We start from the raw sequence: 21,107 nt of genomic DNA on the forward strand, positions 1-21,107 counted from the left end.
GATCAAAACATTGTAGGTGAGTGCGAGATCCTCGGCAGAGCAGAACGTTGTCAACGCAACGCAGAAAAAAGCAAGAGGGAAAGTCTCAACACAGAACTTTTGTGTATAACATGAATGTGCATTGAACGATCTGAGGACTAGTCGAGACGATTGGACGCTCGCTGACTTACCTGTTCTACAAGATATGAAGCATATCAATCAATGAAGACGCGAGAGAGCCGTGATATGTATTCAATGAACAAGTGGTGTGTTGATCAGGAAATAACATTGGTGCAGAAATCAAACCGACAACGGAAAGGGTTGAGGCCATTACTCAATCTTCGAAGTGACGATGCCTCAGAGCGATCAAGGGGTTTGTCAAGGACAAGGGTAAACCCCTGGCTCATCAATTGAGAAGGACCCATACTCGGTCGGTGCAGTCTCGGACACCCGAGGCGATGCGGTTCACAGTGGTGAATGGCACCGTAACGTGGGACCTAGGTGAGCTTTGCACTCGATTGTAGAAGCAGAATAGTAGCAGACGGTCCGTCTGTTTGTGGCTAATGCGACAACGACCACGACTTTAGTGGGCGGTTCAGCAAAGTTGAGCGGCGTCAGCGGCTGGCATTGGAAGCAATGGTAGACTCATCACATGTGTGCAGCTGTAGATGATGCCTAAAAAAAAACAGGTGACAGGCAATATCCAGGGTTCAGAATAAGACGATAATCAATTGAAAGCAATGATGAAGCGGGAGTGATGATGGTGGGATTTAGGCCCTAGCTTTCGCCTTGGATGATGCAAGGTGCAGGTGGGGAAACAGAAGGGAGGTGTGGGCTGCCTCTTCATACGTTAAGGACTTGACCTTGGAAGGTGCATCTATTTATTGGTCGACTTTCCTTGCTGGGGGCAGGAAGGTACCCTATTCTCACCAACAGAAACTATTAGCGATCACAAAACCTCTGAGATGAAAAGAGTTTGAGATTATAATGGAAACCCGGTTTTATTTCCTATGTCTTGGTAACCGATATCCGAGTGAGGGTCGAGGAGAGTGTGATGGTGTGAGAAAAAATTATCAGAATGAGGCACTGGTCACAGCACAGAATTCATGCAGCAGGTGACATGCTGATCTTCGACTTGATCTAATCAGATAACCTAATAGTTGATCCATGTTCAAATACATGCATGACCCACGTCACCTCTTCGAAAGTTTTCCGAGATGTACAATGAAGATTGCTTTTGTAGCGATAAAAATATCTTGTCAATAATAGGCAGGTGGCCAGGGCCTCTTAATAACATGCAAGAAGAGGAAAAACTCACAGAATGTCTTTCGACCCTGAGAGAGTTTGGTGTTGAGCCTGTAACGCCTACTCGTAGGTACCTACGACGGGTATAAACCCTAGGTACGCACTAATTTATAGAAAGTCACCTAAATTTGATTGATACCTAGCTCGAAGATCCAAAGTAAGTTTATTATCTTTAAAGAAACCCCAATTGCATTGGACCTCGGGATGTTAAACCACCCGTCCTATTTCTACCTGTAAAATATCTGCCTTCCACCATGAGTAACCGCTCCGCTGCATCTGCATGTCGACAGAACCTAAAACGAATTTGGTCCCTGATGGTGGCCTGTGGCTTCGCATCGACTGATTACCAGGGGTTCTTGACGGGAGCTCTTGTGTTAAGTCTTCCCATTTGGGATAAAAAAAAGAATAGACGCCGTCGAGTTGGGTGCTGCTTTCAGTAGAATGAACCAACAACGATTATCGACTGCCGGAGCGTTGGTAAGATCCAGATGTTCTAGATTGCGGAATGTAATGTATCTAAGACAAGGGTCTGAAGTTGTATGAGAGAACAAAAAACACCAGGTGTCGGGATATGTACATACTACCTACGCTACTACGTACGGCGCGGAAAACATCTTACGGTTTCGTCGATCCCATCGCGCCATGCCACGGGTATATCCATAGTTGTCGTCCCATGAATGCGTGTCTCATGCATAACTCGATAGTGTTTCCATTGCAACATAATGAACGCATCGACCAGGGGCAAACATCCCTGCTGCGTCCCGCTTGATGCAGTCTCAGAATGTCTCGACAGAGATTCACAATCTAATCAATCAATGGAACGGCTTTTGCGAAACCGCTGTCCGCTAGCCCGGCGAATCTTGATCGTCAAACGTAGCTGCAAGTCCAACTCTGGATATCTTATCGATCAGCGGCGAATTGGGACTGAAACGCTAACTCACCTAGCTTGTACTGTAATCGGCTAAGTCTTCTCAGCAGGGACGACCCCTTCAATCCACGAGTGAAGAAAATTTTTCTCTCTGCGACTACCTCCCGTGATGTTTGGGTTCGATCGGTACCTGGCCCCAAAGAGTAAAAACATAGTAATCGAACCCGACCTCTTGCAAGGGGCCTAATCCATGCAACCAGGGCTAGTGCCTAGTAGAGGACGGACCCCTGGGGATCGGGAGCCAGTCAAGTTGAGGCTGGCGTGCTGCGCTACTGTGACTTGGCTAATTAGATCTTATCAGATCCGGTTTATCAGATCATCAGATAATTCCCTCATCTCCACACTGGAGTGTATTAGTCTTCAGAATCCGCTTCAAGTTGTCAACGCTCCAATCAACAAATCAAGTCCAGCCCTCACTCTGTGGACCCGCCCCCCATTTCCCTCGAACGACATTACGCTGCGAGTGATCGGCCTTTTGGTGTCCATTTATGCCGTCAAAGCCGTTCTTCGCCGCCCTCTTTGCTTGTCAGAAATTTTCGTTCTTGTTTCAGGGATTGGCGTCGTATCGTATCGACCGGTGTGAGGCTTCACATGAGAACCGGAGGTAGGTGGGGGCTGTAGAAAGCCGTCATCGGCCAAAACGTCCGAGTTCAGGCTCTTTGCCACACCATGTCACGTCCACTCCCACGCTCACGATCCCACGGACCAATACGTAGCGTATTCAGGGTCTACATCGACCCATTGCAGCAGCGAGCAGTAACTTGATCCCTTTGGTGAATTTCCTTCCTCTATGCTAAGTGCCTCCGGTACTAAGACTCTCTGCCGCGACCCCTTGCCCGGGAGTGGCCAGACCTAGAGAGTTCGCCAAGACCACCTCTCGACGTTTTGTTCATGTCAATCTTATCTGATCCTTTTCCCACCGGCATCGCATCACTTTCGTCTAATTCCGCGCTTCGTTACCGGGAATCCCTGGTTAGCTCTGCATCACATTAGAGGAAAAACTTCCATTTCCTCCGACCGGCCATCAACACTCCGCTTTGCACAGGCGAAACTGGGGAGGAATGGAGATACAATGCTCTCAACCGAAAAAAAGCGTTCAAGTAAAACAACAAATGGACCGAGAAGTAGTCGAAATTTTCGCTGCTGTAATGAAGAAAGTGGTGCATAGCAAGCCTGGTATGCTTCAAACTCAGACAGGTTTCACGACACAACACCCACTTTTTGATTGAAGATGTCAACGCACATGGATCATCATGCACGAAAAGCACCCTTATTACATACCAAGTCGTATCGTATTCGTCCATATAGGTAGTTAGACGATGGGTATATGCTTAAGATCATCGCCTTTCAAACTTTAACCAGATTTAACGACTCTTGTCAAAGCGATAGTCTGTTAGGAGTTTATGCTTGTTCAAGCTCTGGGTTTTCTGCCATCTGATGTCTATCGTTTCCTTGTTGATCGTTGAATGTCGGTCCTAAGGTCCTAGCCTAGTCGCCACGCATCCCTGAAGAGTCCCAAGTCATCCACGCCGGTGCTTGCGACGGGTTTGGCTGGCGCTGGGAGGCTGACTGCTGGGCCCGCAGACCAGCATGATGGATGATGCTACTCGGGGGTTATGGTGCAGTGCGTTTGTAGGTGGACTGGAAGTTTTCCCTCACCCTCGCGCTACGGAACTTCACGGCGTCGATGAGGTCCCACGAGGAGGGTCCACGAGGTACGCCGTGGCCATGGACGTGGAGGAGCCACTTCAGAGACATTCGATTGAATGTGACTGTGACTGTGCGACATTTTCCTTCGATTTGCATTCCCTTGCAGCTTGGTGACCGGTCTAACCCGTTGTTTCCTTGTATGGTGCCGATGATGGTGATGATGCCGCGGCTAAAAGAGTCTTCATATGAGGGAAAGGACCAGGTTGTGATCAATTAGTATGAATATATCTTTCAGAATTTGTATCAATCCTTATTGATTAACATGGTATGCTCATGAGTGAGTAGAAGGAAGTAACTGCTTAATCGAGGCCTTGAAGGCAGTACTAGGGTAGGTGCTGCCCAGTACCCAGTTTTGGCAGGTGCATTTCCCTTGGACGAGTATTAAAACAACTTGTACGGAGGTATTACAACATCAGGAGTCAGCATGAAAAGTAAAAAGAAATACAGCATGCAAAAACTATACAACGGAAGCTGCCCAAAGATGGTATGTATGACCCCTCCAAGCTAGAGCTCCAAAGGTTGGTGTGTTCTTTCTCTCTTTTAGCTGGCGCTGGATACACCCCCTCCCCTTGTAGCTTTAGCCCACCCATTTCCCGATCCCACCCTTGTTTTTAGAGCACTAAATTAGGCTGCACGCTACTCATGAGCAAGGCCTAGGCTTTGGTTTTTGGGGGATTGCAAGCTTCTAAACTGACGTTGACTGAATGAATTCCGTCACCATTTCTATTCTCTTTACAGTGCAGCAACCGACCAAGGTTCCTTTCTGCTGTTGTGATTCAACCCATTGCTTGGCAACCGTAGTTCCACGTTGGGTTCCGGGATAAGGATGTACGGCACTTAGATCAAGAAAAGAAACGAAAAGAAAGCCTGCAACAGCAATCCTTTCCATCGCTCTACTGCAGTGGGTTTAGCTGCGTTCTTTAGGTACCTACGTAGTGTCCCCATCATGGATGCTTTCCATCGCAAATGTACCTCCTCCCCATACGTACGAGCTTGACAAGGTTGTATTATACATGGGGAACTTTGACTGATAGACTAAGTAAGGTACTCGTATCCGCCTCTTCCATGTACCTTTACTGGGAGTGCTATTCTCATGTAATGAAATGTAGGTACCCCTTCCCTCTGATGGAGAAGAACTTTACCGTGAGCTATAGTCTGTGATAGGTAGTAGGGATTTCTTCTTCTTCCTCTCGAGGGCCCATCGTCCGGTTCTAGTTCAAGAATGGGACCGAATCAATGAGCTCCTTGTAGATCAGAGTCCATCCCATCCCATCCCCGTCTACTCTAAAACTACAAATGCCCATATCTCCCCCATCTCTCGGAACCATCCCGTTCCTCCATTCTTTCTATCATACATCAAGAAGCTTCGCCTTTGCCTTTTCAAGACCTTTGTGGGATTGGACTAGACTGGATTACATCAAAAGCTACCCATTTATCGTTCATCTTGGAGTCAGGCCCTTATCGTCTCACTCTTGTTCATTCTATATCCTCACCCAAATATCGCAGCTTCCCGCAACCTTCCAACTCATATATAACCCGCTTGTTATTCATTAACCGACTCGGCTGGTTTTTGCCTGATTTTTGAAAGGGCATTCTATATCTCAAGTTGCCTATCTACTCAGTGGAACTTCTATCGACTCCTACACATCGCGACTTGCAGGCTTCAATCTATATACACATATTTTGTGTTAGCCTCACTATTTCTTTTTTCCTAACAGTTACATACCCCATCAGAACAAAAATCAGTCATCATGAGTCCCCACAGCGAGATTTCTTTCTCTGGATCAGATGCTCCGGTCTCCAACGGCACCAGCAATGGTACCAACGGACATTCTAACGGTACCAACGGTATCAGAAACAGTCACATGAATGGCCACAGCAATGGTAACGGTGCTCCCTCGGCCGTCCGCCATGGACCTCGCGTTCATAAGGAGAGATCGCGTTATCTTGAGACAGCCCCCGCAGACGCAGAATTTGATCTCATCTGTGCCGGTTTCGGCCCTGCTTCTCTGGCCGTGGCCGTCGCTATGCACGATGCCATTGCCGAGGGCAGGAATCTTCGCCCTGACGGCACACCTCCCAAGGTTCTCTTCCTTGAGAAGCAGCCCAAGTTCGCATGGCACGCCGGCATGTTGCTCCCTGGAGCCAAGATGCAAATCTCATTCATCAAGGATATGGCTACTCTCCGCAATCCACGATCCGAGTTCACTTTCCTCAACTACCTCCACAGCCAGGGCCGTCTAGTTGACTTCACCAACCTGGGCACTTTCCTGCCTGCCCGTACTGAGTACGAGGACTACCTCCGCTGGTGTTCCTCTTGGTTCGACCACGTCGTTAACTACAACAACGAGGTTCTTTCCATCTCCCCCGAGAGCAAGGAGGCTGGTGCCGTCAAGATCTTTACGGTCCAAGCCCGCAATGGCAAGACTGGACAGATCCAGTCTTTCCGCAGCCGACATGTTCTTGTTGCCGCTGGTGGTCAGCCCTCCCTCCCCAAGAGCCTTCCCGCAAAGCACCCTCGCGTTCTGCACTCTTCCCAATTCGCCAACTACGCCCCTCAGATTCTTACCAAGCAGAACGCTCCCTACCGAGTTGCTGTCATCGGTGCCGGTCAAAGTGCCGCCGAGATCTTCAACAATGTCCAGAACCTGTACCCCAACTCCAAGACCTACCTCATCATGCGCCAGGAGTTCCTCCGTCCCAGTGATGACTCTCCTTTGTAAGTTGTTTACCCGCACATGTCTACTCAGACTTGAACCTTTGACTGACCATGACGTACAGTGTAAACTCCATCTTCAACCCTGAGTACATTGACAACCTGTGGCCACGATCTGTTAAGGCCCGTGAGACCCTGCTGACCGAGGCTCGCGCGACAAACTACGGTGTTGTTCGTCTGGAGCTTATTGAGCACCTTTTTGAGAAGATGTACGACCAGAAGCGCGAGATTAGCGACGATGAGACCCAGTGGCCCCACCGAATCCTTTCAGGACGCGAGATTGCCAGCGTCGACACCAAGGGCGATGCTCTCGAGATCAAGGTCCAGCGCGTAAACGATGGTCCTCTCGACGGCTTCGTTGATCAGGAGATTTTTGATGTTGACTTGATTATCGCTGCTACTGGTTACAAGCGAAGCGCCCACATCGACATGCTCAAGGATGCCTGGACGATGCTCCCCAAGACTGTATCGGGACGCAACGAGTCCCTCAAGGGAGCCAATGGCTGGAACGTTGAGACACAAGATGGCGAGCGCAAGCTGGCTGTCGGAAGAGATTACCAAGTCAAGTTCTCTCCTGGCACCGTTGCCGATGACTCTGGTGTCTGGTTGCAAGGCTGCTGTGAGGGTACCCACGGAGTAAGTGAAACATTGTTGTCTTGGTATCATCTGTACTAACATTTTTCTCAAGTTGAGCGATACACTTCTCTCTGTTCTGAGCACACGTTCAGGCGAGATCGTTCAGTCTATCTTCAAGCAATAAATTGTCACGACAGCATGAATGAATGGAATGTTTAATTGAAAGTGTTATGGGTTAGCACGGGCAGCGAAAATGGTTGATTGGACTCGAAGAAGAAGTTCTCTGACTAGCATCTTTTTTATATCCTATTTTTTTTATCTCTTTGTTGTCAATATTATCATTGTCTAGAGATGGTGCGAACAAAAAGGTGGATTTGTTTTGTGGTGTTTTGTAGATATTAGAATCATACCATTACATGAAGAAACGTCCGTATACAACAAGCTTCACTGTGGAAGATGTCCTTTAGTTTGTGTCTGTCAGTTTACAACAGACAGGTGCACGGCGCTTATACTATTTCGCAACAAAACAATTACTAACCAATCCTTGGCTCTCGATTTCTGCTAACACTTCAATCATTACATAGCACCCAGTATGACTTCATAACCTTTGCCTTCTCCTATACCGAGTGTTGTTGTTGTCCAGTAAGCGTAGTATCTCCGCTACTCCAGAACGGATCAGTTTCTGGAATGGGCAGTATCGATGAGAATCCCCCGATCGAGCGAGCGTGGTGTCATTGGGCAGGCAAACCAAAACCATTCAGGCGGCGCATGAGTTGGATGGGCTTCAATAGCGATCATTCCAATATCGAATATGGCCGGCTCCAAGGCTCAAGCTTTGATGTTGAGCCATTACACCCTTTCCTGGAAGACTGTTGTTTATAGAATTTTAACACTCTCTAGATATGATGCAAAGCCGGGCCGGACATCCTTTACTATACACTGCACACACTTATTCGCCAAGACTTTGACTATATCGGTGGTACTCTTATTGCTCAAAGCAAGGGTGGGTTTTTGCACACTTAAAGAGGTATAACCAAGTCAGGCATGCAAAAGACGAGCCTGACTTTGCCCCAACTACATCACATTTTGTCAACTGACCCTTGGCGAGTTTCCATATTGAGGTTCGTACAGGAAATTGCACGATGTTGCTTGAGTAAGCAAATCATTCTGTGTCCCAGACAATGACATCGCAAGCTGACAAGGTTGCAATCCCTTGTCAAGCTACGTTATCCGTCTTATTCTACACGGGCCTCGGTTCAGTTTGGCTTTTGATCCATGTGTAAAACGTGGGCTGTGCGTTGTCGATAGCAACATCTAAGAGATAGTAACTGGTTTACAAGGATAAACCAGTTAGATGTTTACTGGGAATAGTTATGGAAAGAAAAGAAGAACGAGATAACTTGGTACAATATTTTCTTTACTATCAACAGAAACTAACTAGAACGGAGCAGACAGTCAGAAAGCAGGGGATGCATTAGCAAGGGTTATCTTGACCGTGCCGTTCCGTGCTGCAAGTAAAATGAACCGTTGGTGGTTAATGTCTGTTTTTTCTGTTCTCTTTTTCTCTTGGTGATTGAATTTCCCCATAATTGATCAACCGATTTTTATTCCGACCTTGTCTAGGTATCCAATTTCCGCACCAACGAGAGAAAAAAACAGAAGTCTCTTATTTCCTGCAGAACAGAACAATCCAAGGCAAACTGGTCTTGGTTACATTAGTAGTAGGCCATCAGTACCTACCTATGTGGGGGACAACCTACCTAAAAACAGTATCTATTTCCTAGGCAGGGACTTGATCCCCCCTAACTATCCTTGTCTAGCTCTTTGAGGTAGGTAAGGAAAGCAACAAAAAAGGCAAGGCAACTGAACAGAACTGAACAGGGGCTGACTGGTTCTCAGTCAATGGAAGCATACGACGAATGTTCTGTTCTCCTCTTGGAACACAAGCCCACGACCCGACCCGACGACTAAGCCATGAAGCCCCTCGGGCCCCAAGACTCTGGATCTGAGTCTGGTCTAACTGGTACTGAAGCAGCTGGAGCACAGCAGTCGGCAGGACTCCGGTCTACTGCCTCTGTTGCTGTTACTGCTAATACCGCTTCTGCTCCACGAAGACTTCCTGTCAATCCCCGCCGACACAAGGTTGCTCCCGAGCACCGCAAGCGTGTCGCTACAGCGTAAGTCGTCTTTTTTCGGTTCTTTAGTCAATTGTTCTACATCTTTCCTTTCTTTTTTTTTCTTCTTTTTTTTTTTTTTTTTTTTTCTTTTTTTTAGATTTCCGTGGCTGTTGATACATGATATCTTCTCGGAAAAAGTGTTATCGATCAATTGCTGTGCACCATCAGTCTGTCTATTATCTATCAATGTCATCTCTCTCCAGATAGCGACCTATTCAAATGTCGCTGCGCATGTATCAAACTCTCTAGGAGAACGAATCACGTATTGGTCTAGTCTAACGAATGTCTCTTTCAAAGGTGCAATGCTTGCAACGTGAGAAGAGTCAGATGCTCTGGTGAGCACCCGTGTCGGCAATGTCAATCCTCTTCACGCGACTGCGTATATCCTCTTCCTGTTGAGAAGGTCTCTATTACACGCGCAGAGCTTCAAGAACTAAAACACAAGGTCGATCTCTATGAACGGGTGCTTCGGGATACTGTACCCGCTGCTATATCCAACGCGGTTACCGATGCCAACAGTCGCCAAGAGCTATCTGCATTGCTTGGTCGGACATTGTCTGGTTCTGGTCATAACGCTGGGCCTGGTACCGGGTCAACAATTCATTCACATACAGCATCAACCATAGATGGGCACACAAATATCGCGAGGGGTACACATGAGCTTCCTCAATACCAATATCCCAGCGTTCATCGACAGTTCCAACAAATCCCCCAGTCTCAGTCTCAAATCCAATTCCCAGATGCGCGGATCCAAGATCTTAACATTGGTCTTTCACGATCGCATCTTCCCCCAGCACAGTCCATATCGAATACAAATCAGAGGCAAGATGAAGACGAGAACCTGGCAACTACCGAAGGTCGTCTACTACATGATCCTGACGGCTATGCGCGCTTTCTCGGCGAGACGAGTGGTGCAACTTTTCTTGATTACCTGAAAGAGTTCATGACAACTGTTCTGCCTCTTGCGTACCAGAACCTTCGCCCAGGCTCTGATGGCAGTGCATTCTTGTCGAGTCTCGGCCGCTATCAGACCTACGACTCTCGTCCTTTGCACGATCGTGATGTCGACCCTACATGGTTCCCTTCCCACCCGGAGATGGACGCCATGTTATCCGAGCTACGATACTTTATTCAAGATGGAAACGGACATTGGCCAAGCGGCGGTATTTACTGGTGGGGGAATCTCTCGACGACACCTGTGATCCCTTCACTAGAGCGAGACCCGCCGGTCGTCCGGTTGAAAAAATGCCGTCCTCTCGCTCTGTATCAGACGGCATTCGCTGTGGTCTCTCAGGCTACAATCATGCCACCCCAGGATATTTCGATAGATTCTCATCTCAGCGAGAGCTACTTCAGCAGGGCCCGTATGCTCTTGGGAAATCCTCTCGACATCACCCGCTTTACGCCCAATGAAGTTGCTGCGTTGACTCTGATGGGATTCTACTTGATTGAGATGAATCGCCGCGATGCTGCCTACATGTGTGTGAGCAGTGCAATGCATATTAGCATCATGCATGGCTCTCATAGGGGTTGGCTAGATGAAAGCGGCAAGCGAGTCTTCTGGACGTTATACGTGCTGGATCGCTATCTGAGCTGTCTAATGGGAAGACCCCCAACTATCATGGATGATGCTATCCGTTTAGAACCCCCCCGTGATGCACCGTATGTTCTTATATCTATCATTTTTTGCTTCCTAAACTTACCTTGAACAACAGGTCTATGCCCCCAGCCGATGGTCTCAGGGCACACGTCGAGCTTTCAAGAATCTCAAGTCACATCGTGTGTAACACATATCGCATATCCCCTTCAGAAGATGTTGCGAGACCTGTAAGGAGTCTCGAAGGAGAAATTAGAATGCTTGATAATTGGAGTCTAAATCTTCCGCCAACCATACGACTTTCAAGCAACGGACTGAGCGATGACCCGGCCACCTGCTTGTTACATATGCACTACAACCAGGTATCTTGTTTGATCATCCTTTGTTGTTCTTTCGGCTGACCTTAGTTTGCAGCTCATCATCCTCACTATACGCCCGGTTTTCTTTACTCTAGTCAAAAAGTCATTCGCAGAAAAGCTCGTCTCCCGCCAATGCTCCTTGAGAACACACCCCCAGCTTCCTCACCTCAAGCGATGCATTGCCTCAGCAGAGCACAACATTCGTCTCGCACGCCAGATCTTACTTGTTAACCAACCTCGAAAACTGCTTCAAGCTGGTCTTCATTTCATATTCAACGCTGCTATTGTGCTGATGCTGCAGCAGCTGGTCGAGGATCTGTGTCCGTCATCCAGAACCGAAAAGGCTCGGTCACTCGATCTTGACTTCGTGATCGCCAGGTTCGAGGATGAGAGCCGTGTGGGCAGCAACTATGGGCGAGACTGCGCCACGGTTCTTAGAGACCTTCGCGTTCTTGTTCAAAGACTTCCTATACCTGTGGACATCAGCGCTGCGACGCGCTCTGTCAACATGAGTCAAGCTTCGACAACCTACGATCCAATTGCAAACCGAACAACAGTAGATATGGGACAATCATGGCCGGACAAGTTGACTTCAGAGGCACTGCAGCAACCTATTCTTGTTGATCAAGGTCACATGCTATATAATGAGTTGGTGTCGTGGATAGATGTCGATTGGCAGACCTATAATGGGTATCTCATTTAGACCTACACTACCTAATGTAGACAAATTTCGAAATGCTGAGGCCTGTTGTAATTAATTATTTTAATGAATTCGGAAGAAGAGCTAGGTTAGTACTAAACAATCAAATTGAATTGAAGAAGATTGGGGGACTTTTTGAGTGTTGATTGACACTTAAATGTCAGGTATGTATTTATACCGTCTCCAATTAACAGCAATGCCGAACCTTGCCAAGCCCTTTCTCGACATGCATCGAGAAATTCATATGTGAGAATATGGAAATAGTAGGCAGAAACAAAGCAAAGCAAGGTTTCGCCTATCTAGTGAGTCAACTATTCTTGCTTCTTGAAGAGGTAATGTAATAATGAGGAAGGTGACATGAGTGTCATGTGATGAGGTGACTCTGGCGGCCTTGGTATCGAGGGAAGAAATGTCTTACTCTTAATATATTTGTCCACCTGTCAAATGGACTTCAATATGAGCTCACTATTGTCTTGAGTCATCATCACTAGTGCCAACTACCAGGGTTCTGCAAATTCCTACCGCATATGCCTCTCAAGCGCAGAGCCGTTGCAACATGCTTCATTTTCAAATTCCCATTTAACGACCCAAACCAGAAGCCGCAAGTTGCTCTCTTCCGCCGGAGTGGTAACGTAAACACTTATCGGTAATCCTTGTCTCCTTCTATAGTTGTCAGATAATTGTAATTTGTGCTTACTACCAACCAGACACAAATACGCGGGCATCTCCGGCAGCGTAGAAGAAACCGACGCGGATCCACTCGACACAGCCTGGCGAGAACTTGGAGAAGAAACAACACTTAACAAGGATTCTTTGCGCCTATTTCGGAAGGGTAAACCCTTTTCTTTTGTCGATGAATCGATTGGAAGAAAATGAACAGTCAACCCTTTTGCGTTCATCCTCAAGTCAGGGACCGACGGTGGTCGAGGTGAAGCTGGTATCAAAATAGACTGGGAGCATGAAGGCTATGAATGGTTCTATCCAGATGCTGTCAACGACTCGGATAGCTTTGAGGGGGTCCCGCGCACCCTGGAAAGCTTCCGAAGGGTGTGGTTCAATATTGACCTGGGGGATGCGGCCGGCAACACCCTCGACCAGGGCTTGATCGCTTTACAGAAGGATCACGAGAGCGGAGCTCGTCAGCTCGTCTCTATAGCCCTTGATACGTACATCGATGTGATCAGAAAGATTGACATTTCTGATAAAGACCGATGGTGGAGAAATGTGAGGTTGGCTGGCTGGCATCTATGGAAGAATGGGCGGGAAAGTATGGGGGCATCAATTCTGAACAACGTTTTGGCAAGTCTAAGCACGATTGATGATAAACTTTCATCCAGCAACTCACTGGATAAAGGCATGATTGACAACATCATCGTAGCTCTTGAAAAGTACGCTCGGGACCGACAGGCTACCAGTTCTAGAACTGCCGCGTCATTCCAAGCTTTCTTGGAACAGCACCCATCAGGAGACGGTCCACTCAGAATCCTTACTCTCTCTTTCAGCTCTACTATCGCATCGGCCATAACCCACGTTCTTGGGAAGGTGTCGCAACCTGTACACATCCACGTGCTCGAATCTCGCCCGCTTTTCGAAGGCGTTAGGATGGCTCAAGAAATTACTGCCTTTGCCAATGAAAACAAGATAATGCTTGATCTGAAAGTCCACACTGATGCAAGCGTCGGTATTGTGGCGAGAGGTATCGATATCGTGCTAACCGGAGCGAACCTAATCGACAGAACAGCCGCGGTTAGCAATAAGGTCGGTTCGTTACCCACTATCCTGACAGCCAGATACATCGCCCCGCAAGCGAAGGTTGTCGCCCTTTCTGAGAAAGAGAAGTTATTCCCCTTCTCGCCCCCAGGACAGGGGAGAATGACCTTCAAGAGGTTACGCAAGCTTGGGAAGAGCTCTCAACATCCCTCGTTCAGGGCCCCCACTGTCGAGTCAATGTCAAGAACGTGTATTTTGAGTGGGTTCCATCTGATCAGATTAATTATTATATCAATGAAGACGGCGTTATCGATTCTATGGGAATATCAAGATATGCAGAGGAAGTTGCAAAGAAAGCTGACCAATACTTTACCAATCTTTGAGAGCCAAATCCGAGTCAGCCAAATCCAAGCATGGTGCTTAGCCCCGACGATATGAAGAGTTACATTGCTCCTGTTTGTTCTTTAGCCAATGGGCAGCGGTATTCAACCTTTTTCGTCGTCTCTGCTGCCTTGGAAGGTCTGACAAGCTCTCGGGCTCACGCTCACCGTGTGAAAACCTGATGGAATCAATGCGGCTGTGGAGACTGTCTGACATTTGCCTCTTCAGTTGTGAGTTCTGAGCCTTGGGTCTTTTTAACACAATCTTTGGTTCTGTATCCACTGTCATGTTGCAGTCGTTTCAATCTCAAGCCCCAGTGGAGTGCTGGAGAATCACAATGGGAACATTTGTTTCAGCTAGGGGAGGTTATGTCGGTGCTGGTGACGAGTTCTTGGGACAGTCGACTGCTCAATTCGGCAACACGATCGCCTGATGTTCGTTTTCTAGAAGCCCCATTCAATCATTCATAAGCCCTTGTACGAGCCAAGGCGTGACACTGGGTTCCAGTGCGGTAGTACCTTCTCAGTAAGCAGCGCGAAGGATCCCTGATTCTGGGGTATATGTCAGCCTTACAGCCCTAGCGACACAGCCCGCACGCCATCTAGTGACTTAGATCACTACCAGCATGATTTGGTCATCATGGGAAACTGGTGATAATCGCTTTCCTGTTTTGCGCACAATTGTGGAGGCGCTTGGCGACTATTATGCGAGTCCCGCTCCTTAGTGATGACTCAAAGATGGTGCTCCTTAGCCGCATTCCCGCTACTCTTTGACACTCACATAGCCCTTCATCACTATTAGCGTGCCTGGTGTGTAGGCTAAAGATGCGGTCAGTGGGTGTCAAAGAGCCCATGTAACCTCGATCTAGGTTGCATCAGTGGCGTTGTCCATATGCCTATTCGAGGCACTTTCCTGTCAGCCTCAATCCCGAGCGTCTGGTCTGCTGTCAGATTCTTACTTCATGATAGGTCGAGAAGAAACCTTGATTTTGGACTATGGTGACAAACAAGATGACACCCGGATCGGGCCTTCACATGGATCACGCTTACCAGTTCCTTGGGAAGCCCGTAGGATGGGGGTCCTTTGGATAAGCCCCAGAGCAATCCCGGACCTGAGGCATCTGGGCGAAGTTATCACGGAATCTCAATAGGGATAGGAGCGTTAAGGATCTCTGCTGCCTATCAACCAGATGTGTATATGAATGAGACGAAGACGCCTAGGTACGGATCGTGGAGTTTGGATAATACACTACAAGCAATCTGTCCCATTTTTTATTGATCTATGAGGAAAGTCATTCGTCCCCCCTCCTCTTGGACTACAATTACCTACCGTCAATATGACCGATCAAAATGTTTTCCAGCCGACGCAGTCGACCAAGACACAATCCAGCCATGTTGCTACTGCTTCAATGGATGAGACCCGAGAAAGAAGTCGAGCGTTGAACCAGAAGCTAGATTTCGCTCTTCTTCCTCTGCTGTCTCTCCTGTACCTCTTCAATGGCCTTGACAGGGGCAACGTTGGCAATGCCGAAACACAAGGTACAACAACTACCCTCCTCAGTTTTATTTTGTGGTGCTCAGTCAAAGGGCTCGGTCGACTAACTTGTTCTAGGATTTACTACCGACATAGGGGCAGAACCTGATGATCTTAATGAGGCCGTATCCTTGTTCTTTGTTACCTTTGTTGTCCTCCAGCCTGTTTCTGCCGCCGCTGGCCGTTACATTGGTGCTAAACATTGGATCCCATTTCTGATGGCAAGTCAACAAGTCAACTCACGGTTAAGCACCACTAGAACTATCTAACACTCGACAGTTTGGTTGGGGTGTAGTGACTATCGGCCAGGCTTTTATTAAAGGACGTGGTAAGTTGATCCTGTCTAAGTACCTTATGCGTTGACATTGGGTCATTCTAACTTAGCTCCAGAGGCACTCATTGCTACACGCTTGCTCATTGGAGCCTTCGAGGCGGGATTTTATCCAACAGCTGTGGCATACCTATCATTCTTCTATCCACGATATGATTTCTGTGTCAGACTTGCCCTTTTCTATGGACAATACGCAATTGCTGGCGCCTTCTCCGGCTCAATATGTAGGTTCCAAACTCAGCTTTGGGTAGTGCAAAAACTGACATCTCCTAAGCATACGGAATCTTCCACCTCCGTGGCGGCCGCCTCAAGAACTGGCAGTACCTATTTCTAATTGAAGGGACGCTGACTTGTTTCTTTGCTATCGTTGCCTGGCTATGGCTACCGAAAGGTCCTGGTTCTGCCTGGTTCCTTCGACCAGACGAACGAGAGTTTGCCGTCGAACGAATGAAACAAGATAACGCCGAATTTGTCGAGCACGAGTACAGTGAAGATGGGATAGAAAAGAATCGGTTGAGCAAGAGGGACTTTATCGAAACGCTCAAGGACTGGAAGCTTTGGACTGTCCTGGTGCTCAACATCTGCGCCAGTGTTCCCAGCAGCGCCTTCTCAGTTTTTCTGCCCCTGGTTGTTCAGGGGTTGGGATACGAGTCTATTCTTGCAAACTTGGTATGTCGCGCTTGAACGAGAACTTGAATTGGACTCAATTGACCAGGCATCAGATGACGGTTCCTCCCTTTGTCTGCGGCGCTCTTGGCCTCTACATCTTTGCCCTCAGCTCCGATCATCACAAGGAGCGAGGTTATCACATTCTGGGTGGTTTACTACTCGGAATTATTGGCCTTATCCTTACTGTCACGATCTCCTCGAGCACCGGACAGTACATATCACTATGCGTACTACTCTCGGGCGTATACATTTCTGCTCCTCTAACCATGGCCTGGCTCAGTGGCAACACGCCAGAGCCTGGCAAGCGGGCACTTGTACTTGGTGTTAACGGATTCGGTAACCTTGGAGGCGTGATCGGTGCACAATTGTACCGACAGCGTTACAAGCCCGACTATAAGTTTCCATTCTACGTTACACTAGGCTTTCTGGCCATCGCGCTGGTCGGGTATATATCATACCGATTCATGCTTATAGCAGTCAACAAGCGCAAGAGGGCGATATTGGACACAATGACACCTGAAGAGATCGAGAGCGAGAGACTAAATGATCGTCGCTACGCAGACAAGAAGTTCACTTTCATGTATGGTCTGTGATTATATACAACGACTCGGATATTGTTAAAGATTGGTTACCAAGATTGGAAATAGTTTATTTAGATAGATAGGCAACTGAATCTTTTTGATGCATCAGGACTATGTTTCCGCATCCTTCATAACCTCTAGTTGACTCTGTAGACCCTGTTTGCCTACTCTCATGGCCATCTCGATTTCTCTTTCCTCGTCTCGCAATCTGGCTTTACTGGCCGCTACCTCATGTTCCCGCTTCCTTCTCTGCTCTTCCACTGTGCGATTTCTCGACTCTAGCGCCTTCTCGCGCTTTTCTCGGGCATCGCGTAGCTTTCGCTGTTCTTCGTCCTCCTTTGCCGCATCCATGTCCTCGGGTGGTGGAGGTAGGTTGCTCACGTAAGCCTCGATCAGGGGATCGCGGGTCTTGGGCTCAAGGGATATGTATCGAATGTCGGTGAGAATCGGGTCGGGTAAGCCGGTAGATAGCGACTTGTTGTTAAGCAGGTGTGTGGGCTGGGCCTTGAGCAAGGCAGTCAAATCGGACTTGAGTTTAGATTGGGGCATTTTCAGCCGCCCAATATGTTCTCGATACGCCTTCTCGCGATCCTTGTCTGTGATCTTGTGATCTTTCATGACGTCCTCCTTCTTGTACTTCCTCTTGAACTCGGGCCAGTACAGCTTCGGAGTCGCCTTTTCTTGTAAGAATGCCATGTAAGCAATACGAGGATCCCGCTTTTCCTGCTTCGCTCGCTGCTCCTTCAACTCTGCAATCTTCTCACGCGTCCACTCATCCCAGCAGTCTCGGCGTGCTTTCGTAGTGCTAAGCGCAGTGTATCTCAAATCATCGATGATCTTGCCTTCCTCAAGAAGCTTCTCCCACGGACTGTAGGGGTTGATGTTGAAGTCGTTGAGGAGATCCTTGAACAAATATTTGGCATCATCTTCGGATAGGGGCACTCCCTCGACGCCTTCCGGCCACTCGTCTGCATTGCCATCATCATAATCGCCTGGTTCGAGACCGTAGTCGTCTCCCATGGCCTGCAATTGTGCTGCAAAGTCGGCTTCTGTGAATTCCAAGGGCGCGTCATCGTCCATTTCGGTATCTGCAGTTCGCTGCCTCTTAGAGGGGTATTCCCCATCATCATCTCCCTGGCCTTCGCCCTCATCGTCCGTAACCTCAACTTCTTCATATTCACTGTCGTCGTCCAGGCCTGTCATGGGAACATCTGCCTTCTGGGTTGTCGCCTTTTTCTCCGGTCCTTCTTCCACTTTATCGTCTTGCTTCGCTTCCGTCTCTTCTTGCGATTCGCCTGCTGCCTTCTTCCTTAGTCGTGCCTTGTCAAGCTCCAAAATGGCCGGCATCAGCTTCTCTGGTATGCGCCAATAGCTGGTATTTTTGACAGGGTTATACACAAATCGTCTCGAGTATTTGGTATAGACTAGTATCCACGGTTCATGGCCTGGAATTGCCTCTTTCCTCCTCGGCTTGTCTACAGGTTGTGGACGCGGTCGACCTTCGAAGCCCCCGCGGCCACCACCATGCCCGCCTCGTGAACTGTGTTGTCTTTGTCTATCACTATCTTGGCTGAATTGTGCCATATAAGCATTGGCGACATTTGGATCGGCTAGAGCGGGTATTGAACCATATGCAGGTAGTGGTGCTTGCGTTGGCTGGGGAGGAGGCTGAACTCCTGGTCGCTTGTATGTGGACTCTTTAGTTTCTGCATTGTAATAGTATGTATGTCCTGTCGGCGCTGTATGCTCACTCCATCCTGGAGGCAGCGGAGCCAGAGCAGCTGTCGAGGGTGTATGTGTCGACTTAAGCATTTCGTTCGGCGCACGCGTCGCAAACTATGACATTAGGTTTTGATATCGGAGGACGACATAAAAACAGCAATCGATATTAAATTATGTCCCAGATGATATATTCGTCGTGGCCAGAAGCGCGCAAGTTTTGTCTGCAAAAATCGCCTGATGGTAATAAAGTTGGATGAAAGAGCACTAGGAAGAAAGTTACAGAAAGTTATGATTCTCACGATTCTCGAAGTCCGAAGGAGCTTGGACCCAGCGAGATTTTGGTTACCCTATAGCTAGCTATTCAAAGTTTACAGCGGATGGCAACTGAGAATCTCTAGTTTGAGTCTTCTTTCCTCTAGGCAACATTTTGAACATGCTAGACTTTTATACACAATTCTCTACAATTCTACAGTCCTAGTACTGTGAAAGATAATGTCAATGATTGTAATGAATTGCTTTGTCTTGATCTCCCATTCGAAATTTGATAACAGGGAAGACGTCCCGAAATGGGCACCCATTGCTGGATGGACAAATTCACATCGGAAACCTGAACTTAAAATAAATTTTATAAAATCAGTATCATGTAAATATTCGCTGCAGCCTTGCTCAAGGTGCCGATGCCACTCATGGTTTTGTTGAAGCCTCTGTTAATATAGACGGCCCCAGAAAATCCAAATTCAGGGCCCCTTATTCCCGCTTTCGGCAACACGTCCAACCTCATCATCAACTATAATCTTTCAACTCTTCCCGATTACTCTTTGAGCTTTTCACTGACGATATGACACGGTATTGAAGAAAAATAACCTCCATATTCATCTCAGCCTGCGACAAACAACAACTCTCGGTCTCATGCGCATTTGCAGCCCGCTCATATTCCATCAATCCCGGCCTTCATTCCCATTCTCAATCACGATCATCAATCATGGCACCGACTCATAACTATGGCTCGTCTGGCGGGCCCATTTCCTTTTTACGAAGGTACTGGAAGGTCTGCAAATATTCAAGCCAACATGCGCCAAATAGAGACTCACCCTTCGCAGACAACTCATGCGCCCGATTACGTCGGCTTCCTCTTTCTCCTGGCTGGTTGGATCCTGGTCCGTACAACACATTCTACAAGAGAGTACCACTGTTGACAGGTTTACAGACGGTACTTTTTGTCAATCCATTTCATCGCATGTTCTTCATCAACGATCTTCAAATCTCTTACCCGTTTGCGGTTCATGAGCGTGTTCCTGTCTGTACGTTTGAAATATCGAGGTTCACCCTCTTTGATCACAGCTAACAGGATTCGATAGTCATGAACTTTGTATACGCCCTGTTCATACCGCTGGCAGTTCTTATTGCCTTCAATATAGTCACAAGAGCATCAGCTGCTAAGCATGAAGTCACATACCTATCATTCCTTATCTCCATCGTACTTACATCCTTCATCACTGACATCATCAAGAATGCTGTTGGCCGGCCTCGCCCTGACTTGCTGGACCGTTGCCAGCCTGCAGTTGGGACAAAGGCCAATACTCTTGTTACCATCGACGTGTGTACAAGAGAAGACGGCCATATCCTCCAAGAGGGTTGGCGGTCATTCCCTTCTGGCCATTCTTCCTTCTCCTTTGCAGGTTTGGGATTTCTCAGCCTTTTCCTTGCTGGTCAACTCCACGTTTTCCGCTATTCAGCTGGTGGCCGTGACCTGAGCCGGGCTTTGGTCTGCCTCCTACCGCTCATCGGAGCTGGCCTGGTCGCTATCTCACGATGCGAGGATTACCGCCACGATGTTTACGATGTCTGCGTCGGCTCGGCTCTGGGTATGAGCATTGCATATTGGAGCTACAGACGCCACTGGCCCCGACTTTCTAGCCAAAAGTGCGACGAGCCGTATCCGCGACCAGGAATCGACACCCAGCCCGGCTGGCAACGCATCACCGATGATGAGGAGGCGGCAAGAGGGACAGATGTAGGATTCGAGATGGACAACTTGAGAGGTTCGCGACGCTGATATTGGGGACTTAGGCATAGTTTGCGTGCTTGTTCGAGACGGCTCAACGTCATCCACATTGCATAGCGGTTTTCATC

The 21,107-nt window shown here is 48.1% G+C and overlaps 6 protein-coding genes across 6 annotated transcripts; 5 read left to right on the forward strand and 1 right to left on the reverse strand.

Moving 5' to 3' along the window:
* Positions 1-5,575: 5,575 nt before the first annotated feature.
* Positions 5,576-7,669, forward strand: EDB82DRAFT_305655 (L-lysine 6-monooxygenase (NADPH-requiring)-domain-containing protein). The gene is made up of 2 exons (XM_065607445.1): positions 5,576-6,641; positions 6,704-7,669. The coding sequence occupies exons 1-2, from the start codon at positions 5,674-5,676 to the stop codon at positions 7,311-7,313; spliced, it is 1,578 nt and encodes a 525-aa protein (XP_065463289.1). The 5' UTR covers positions 5,576-5,673; the 3' UTR covers positions 7,314-7,669.
* A 1,307-nt stretch (positions 7,670-8,976) lies between these two features.
* EDB82DRAFT_513277 (uncharacterized protein) lies at positions 8,977-12,430 on the forward strand. Its single transcript, XM_025737677.2, has 5 exons — positions 8,977-9,043; positions 9,096-9,391; positions 9,689-11,053; positions 11,107-11,350; positions 11,403-12,430. Exons 2-5 carry the CDS (start codon positions 9,189-9,191, stop codon positions 12,048-12,050), a joined length of 2,460 nt encoding a protein of 819 aa, XP_025592514.1. The 5' UTR covers positions 8,977-9,043; positions 9,096-9,188; the 3' UTR covers positions 12,051-12,430.
* Positions 12,431-12,574: 144 nt separating this feature from the next.
* On the forward strand, positions 12,575-14,140 carry EDB82DRAFT_529332 (uncharacterized protein; the record flags this gene model as incomplete). Its single annotated transcript, XM_065609204.1, has 4 exons — positions 12,575-12,693; positions 12,755-12,879; positions 12,928-13,809; positions 13,887-14,140. The coding sequence occupies 4 exons, from the start codon at positions 12,575-12,577 to the stop codon at positions 14,138-14,140; spliced, it is 1,380 nt and encodes a 459-aa protein (XP_065463290.1).
* A 1,093-nt stretch (positions 14,141-15,233) lies between these two features.
* EDB82DRAFT_305699 (major facilitator superfamily domain-containing protein) lies at positions 15,234-17,314 on the forward strand. The gene is made up of 6 exons (XM_065607446.1): positions 15,234-15,676; positions 15,750-15,892; positions 15,951-15,999; positions 16,062-16,226; positions 16,277-16,671; positions 16,725-17,314. Exons 1-6 carry the CDS (start codon positions 15,475-15,477, stop codon positions 17,262-17,264), a joined length of 1,494 nt encoding a protein of 497 aa, XP_065463291.1. The 5' UTR covers positions 15,234-15,474; the 3' UTR covers positions 17,265-17,314.
* Positions 17,315-17,346: 32 nt separating this feature from the next.
* On the reverse strand, positions 17,347-19,315 carry EDB82DRAFT_513285 (uncharacterized protein). The gene has a single exon (XM_025737680.2). It carries the CDS (start codon positions 19,062-19,064, stop codon positions 17,364-17,366), a length of 1,701 nt encoding a protein of 566 aa, XP_025592517.1. The 5' UTR covers positions 19,065-19,315; the 3' UTR covers positions 17,347-17,363.
* Positions 19,316-19,956: 641 nt separating this feature from the next.
* EDB82DRAFT_436419 (phosphatidic acid phosphatase type 2/haloperoxidase) lies at positions 19,957-21,030 on the forward strand (the record flags this gene model as incomplete). The annotated part of the gene is made up of 2 exons (XM_065607758.1): positions 19,957-20,275; positions 20,333-21,030. 2 exons carry the CDS (start codon positions 19,957-19,959, stop codon positions 21,028-21,030), a joined length of 1,017 nt encoding a protein of 338 aa, XP_065463292.1.
* Between the last annotated feature and the right edge of the window lie 77 nt (positions 21,031-21,107).

Source organism: Fusarium venenatum, assembly GCF_020744135.1.
Source record: "Fusarium venenatum strain MPI-CAGE-CH-0201 chromosome Unknown EDB82scaffold_4, whole genome shotgun sequence".
Classification (NCBI taxonomy): domain Eukaryota; kingdom Fungi; phylum Ascomycota; class Sordariomycetes; order Hypocreales; family Nectriaceae; genus Fusarium; species Fusarium venenatum.

Bases quoted from the DNA above. Each gene is read 5' to 3' on its own strand.
- EDB82DRAFT_513285 (XM_025737680.2), bottom strand. From the start codon at position 19,064: ATGCTTAAGTCGACACATACACCCTCGACAGCTGCTCTGGCTCCGCTG.
- EDB82DRAFT_305655 (XM_065607445.1), top strand. From the start codon at position 5,674: ATGAGTCCCCACAGCGAGATTTCTTTCTCTGGATCAGATGCTCCGGTC. The intron at 6,642-6,703 runs GTAAGTTGTTTA...CATGACGTACAG, and splicing joins CCCAGTGATGACTCTCCTTT to TGTAAACTCCATCTTCAACC.
- EDB82DRAFT_305699 (XM_065607446.1), top strand. From the start codon at position 15,475: ATGACCGATCAAAATGTTTTCCAGCCGACGCAGTCGACCAAGACACAA. The intron at 15,677-15,749 runs GTACAACAACTA...AACTTGTTCTAG, and splicing joins TGGCAATGCCGAAACACAAG to GATTTACTACCGACATAGGG. The intron at 15,893-15,950 runs GCAAGTCAACAA...AACACTCGACAG, and splicing joins ATTGGATCCCATTTCTGATG to TTTGGTTGGGGTGTAGTGAC.
- EDB82DRAFT_513277 (XM_025737677.2), top strand. From the start codon at position 9,189: ATGAAGCCCCTCGGGCCCCAAGACTCTGGATCTGAGTCTGGTCTAACT. The intron at 11,054-11,106 runs GTATGTTCTTAT...CTTGAACAACAG, and splicing joins GAACCCCCCCGTGATGCACC to GTCTATGCCCCCAGCCGATG. The intron at 11,351-11,402 runs GTATCTTGTTTG...CTTAGTTTGCAG, and splicing joins TACATATGCACTACAACCAG to CTCATCATCCTCACTATACG.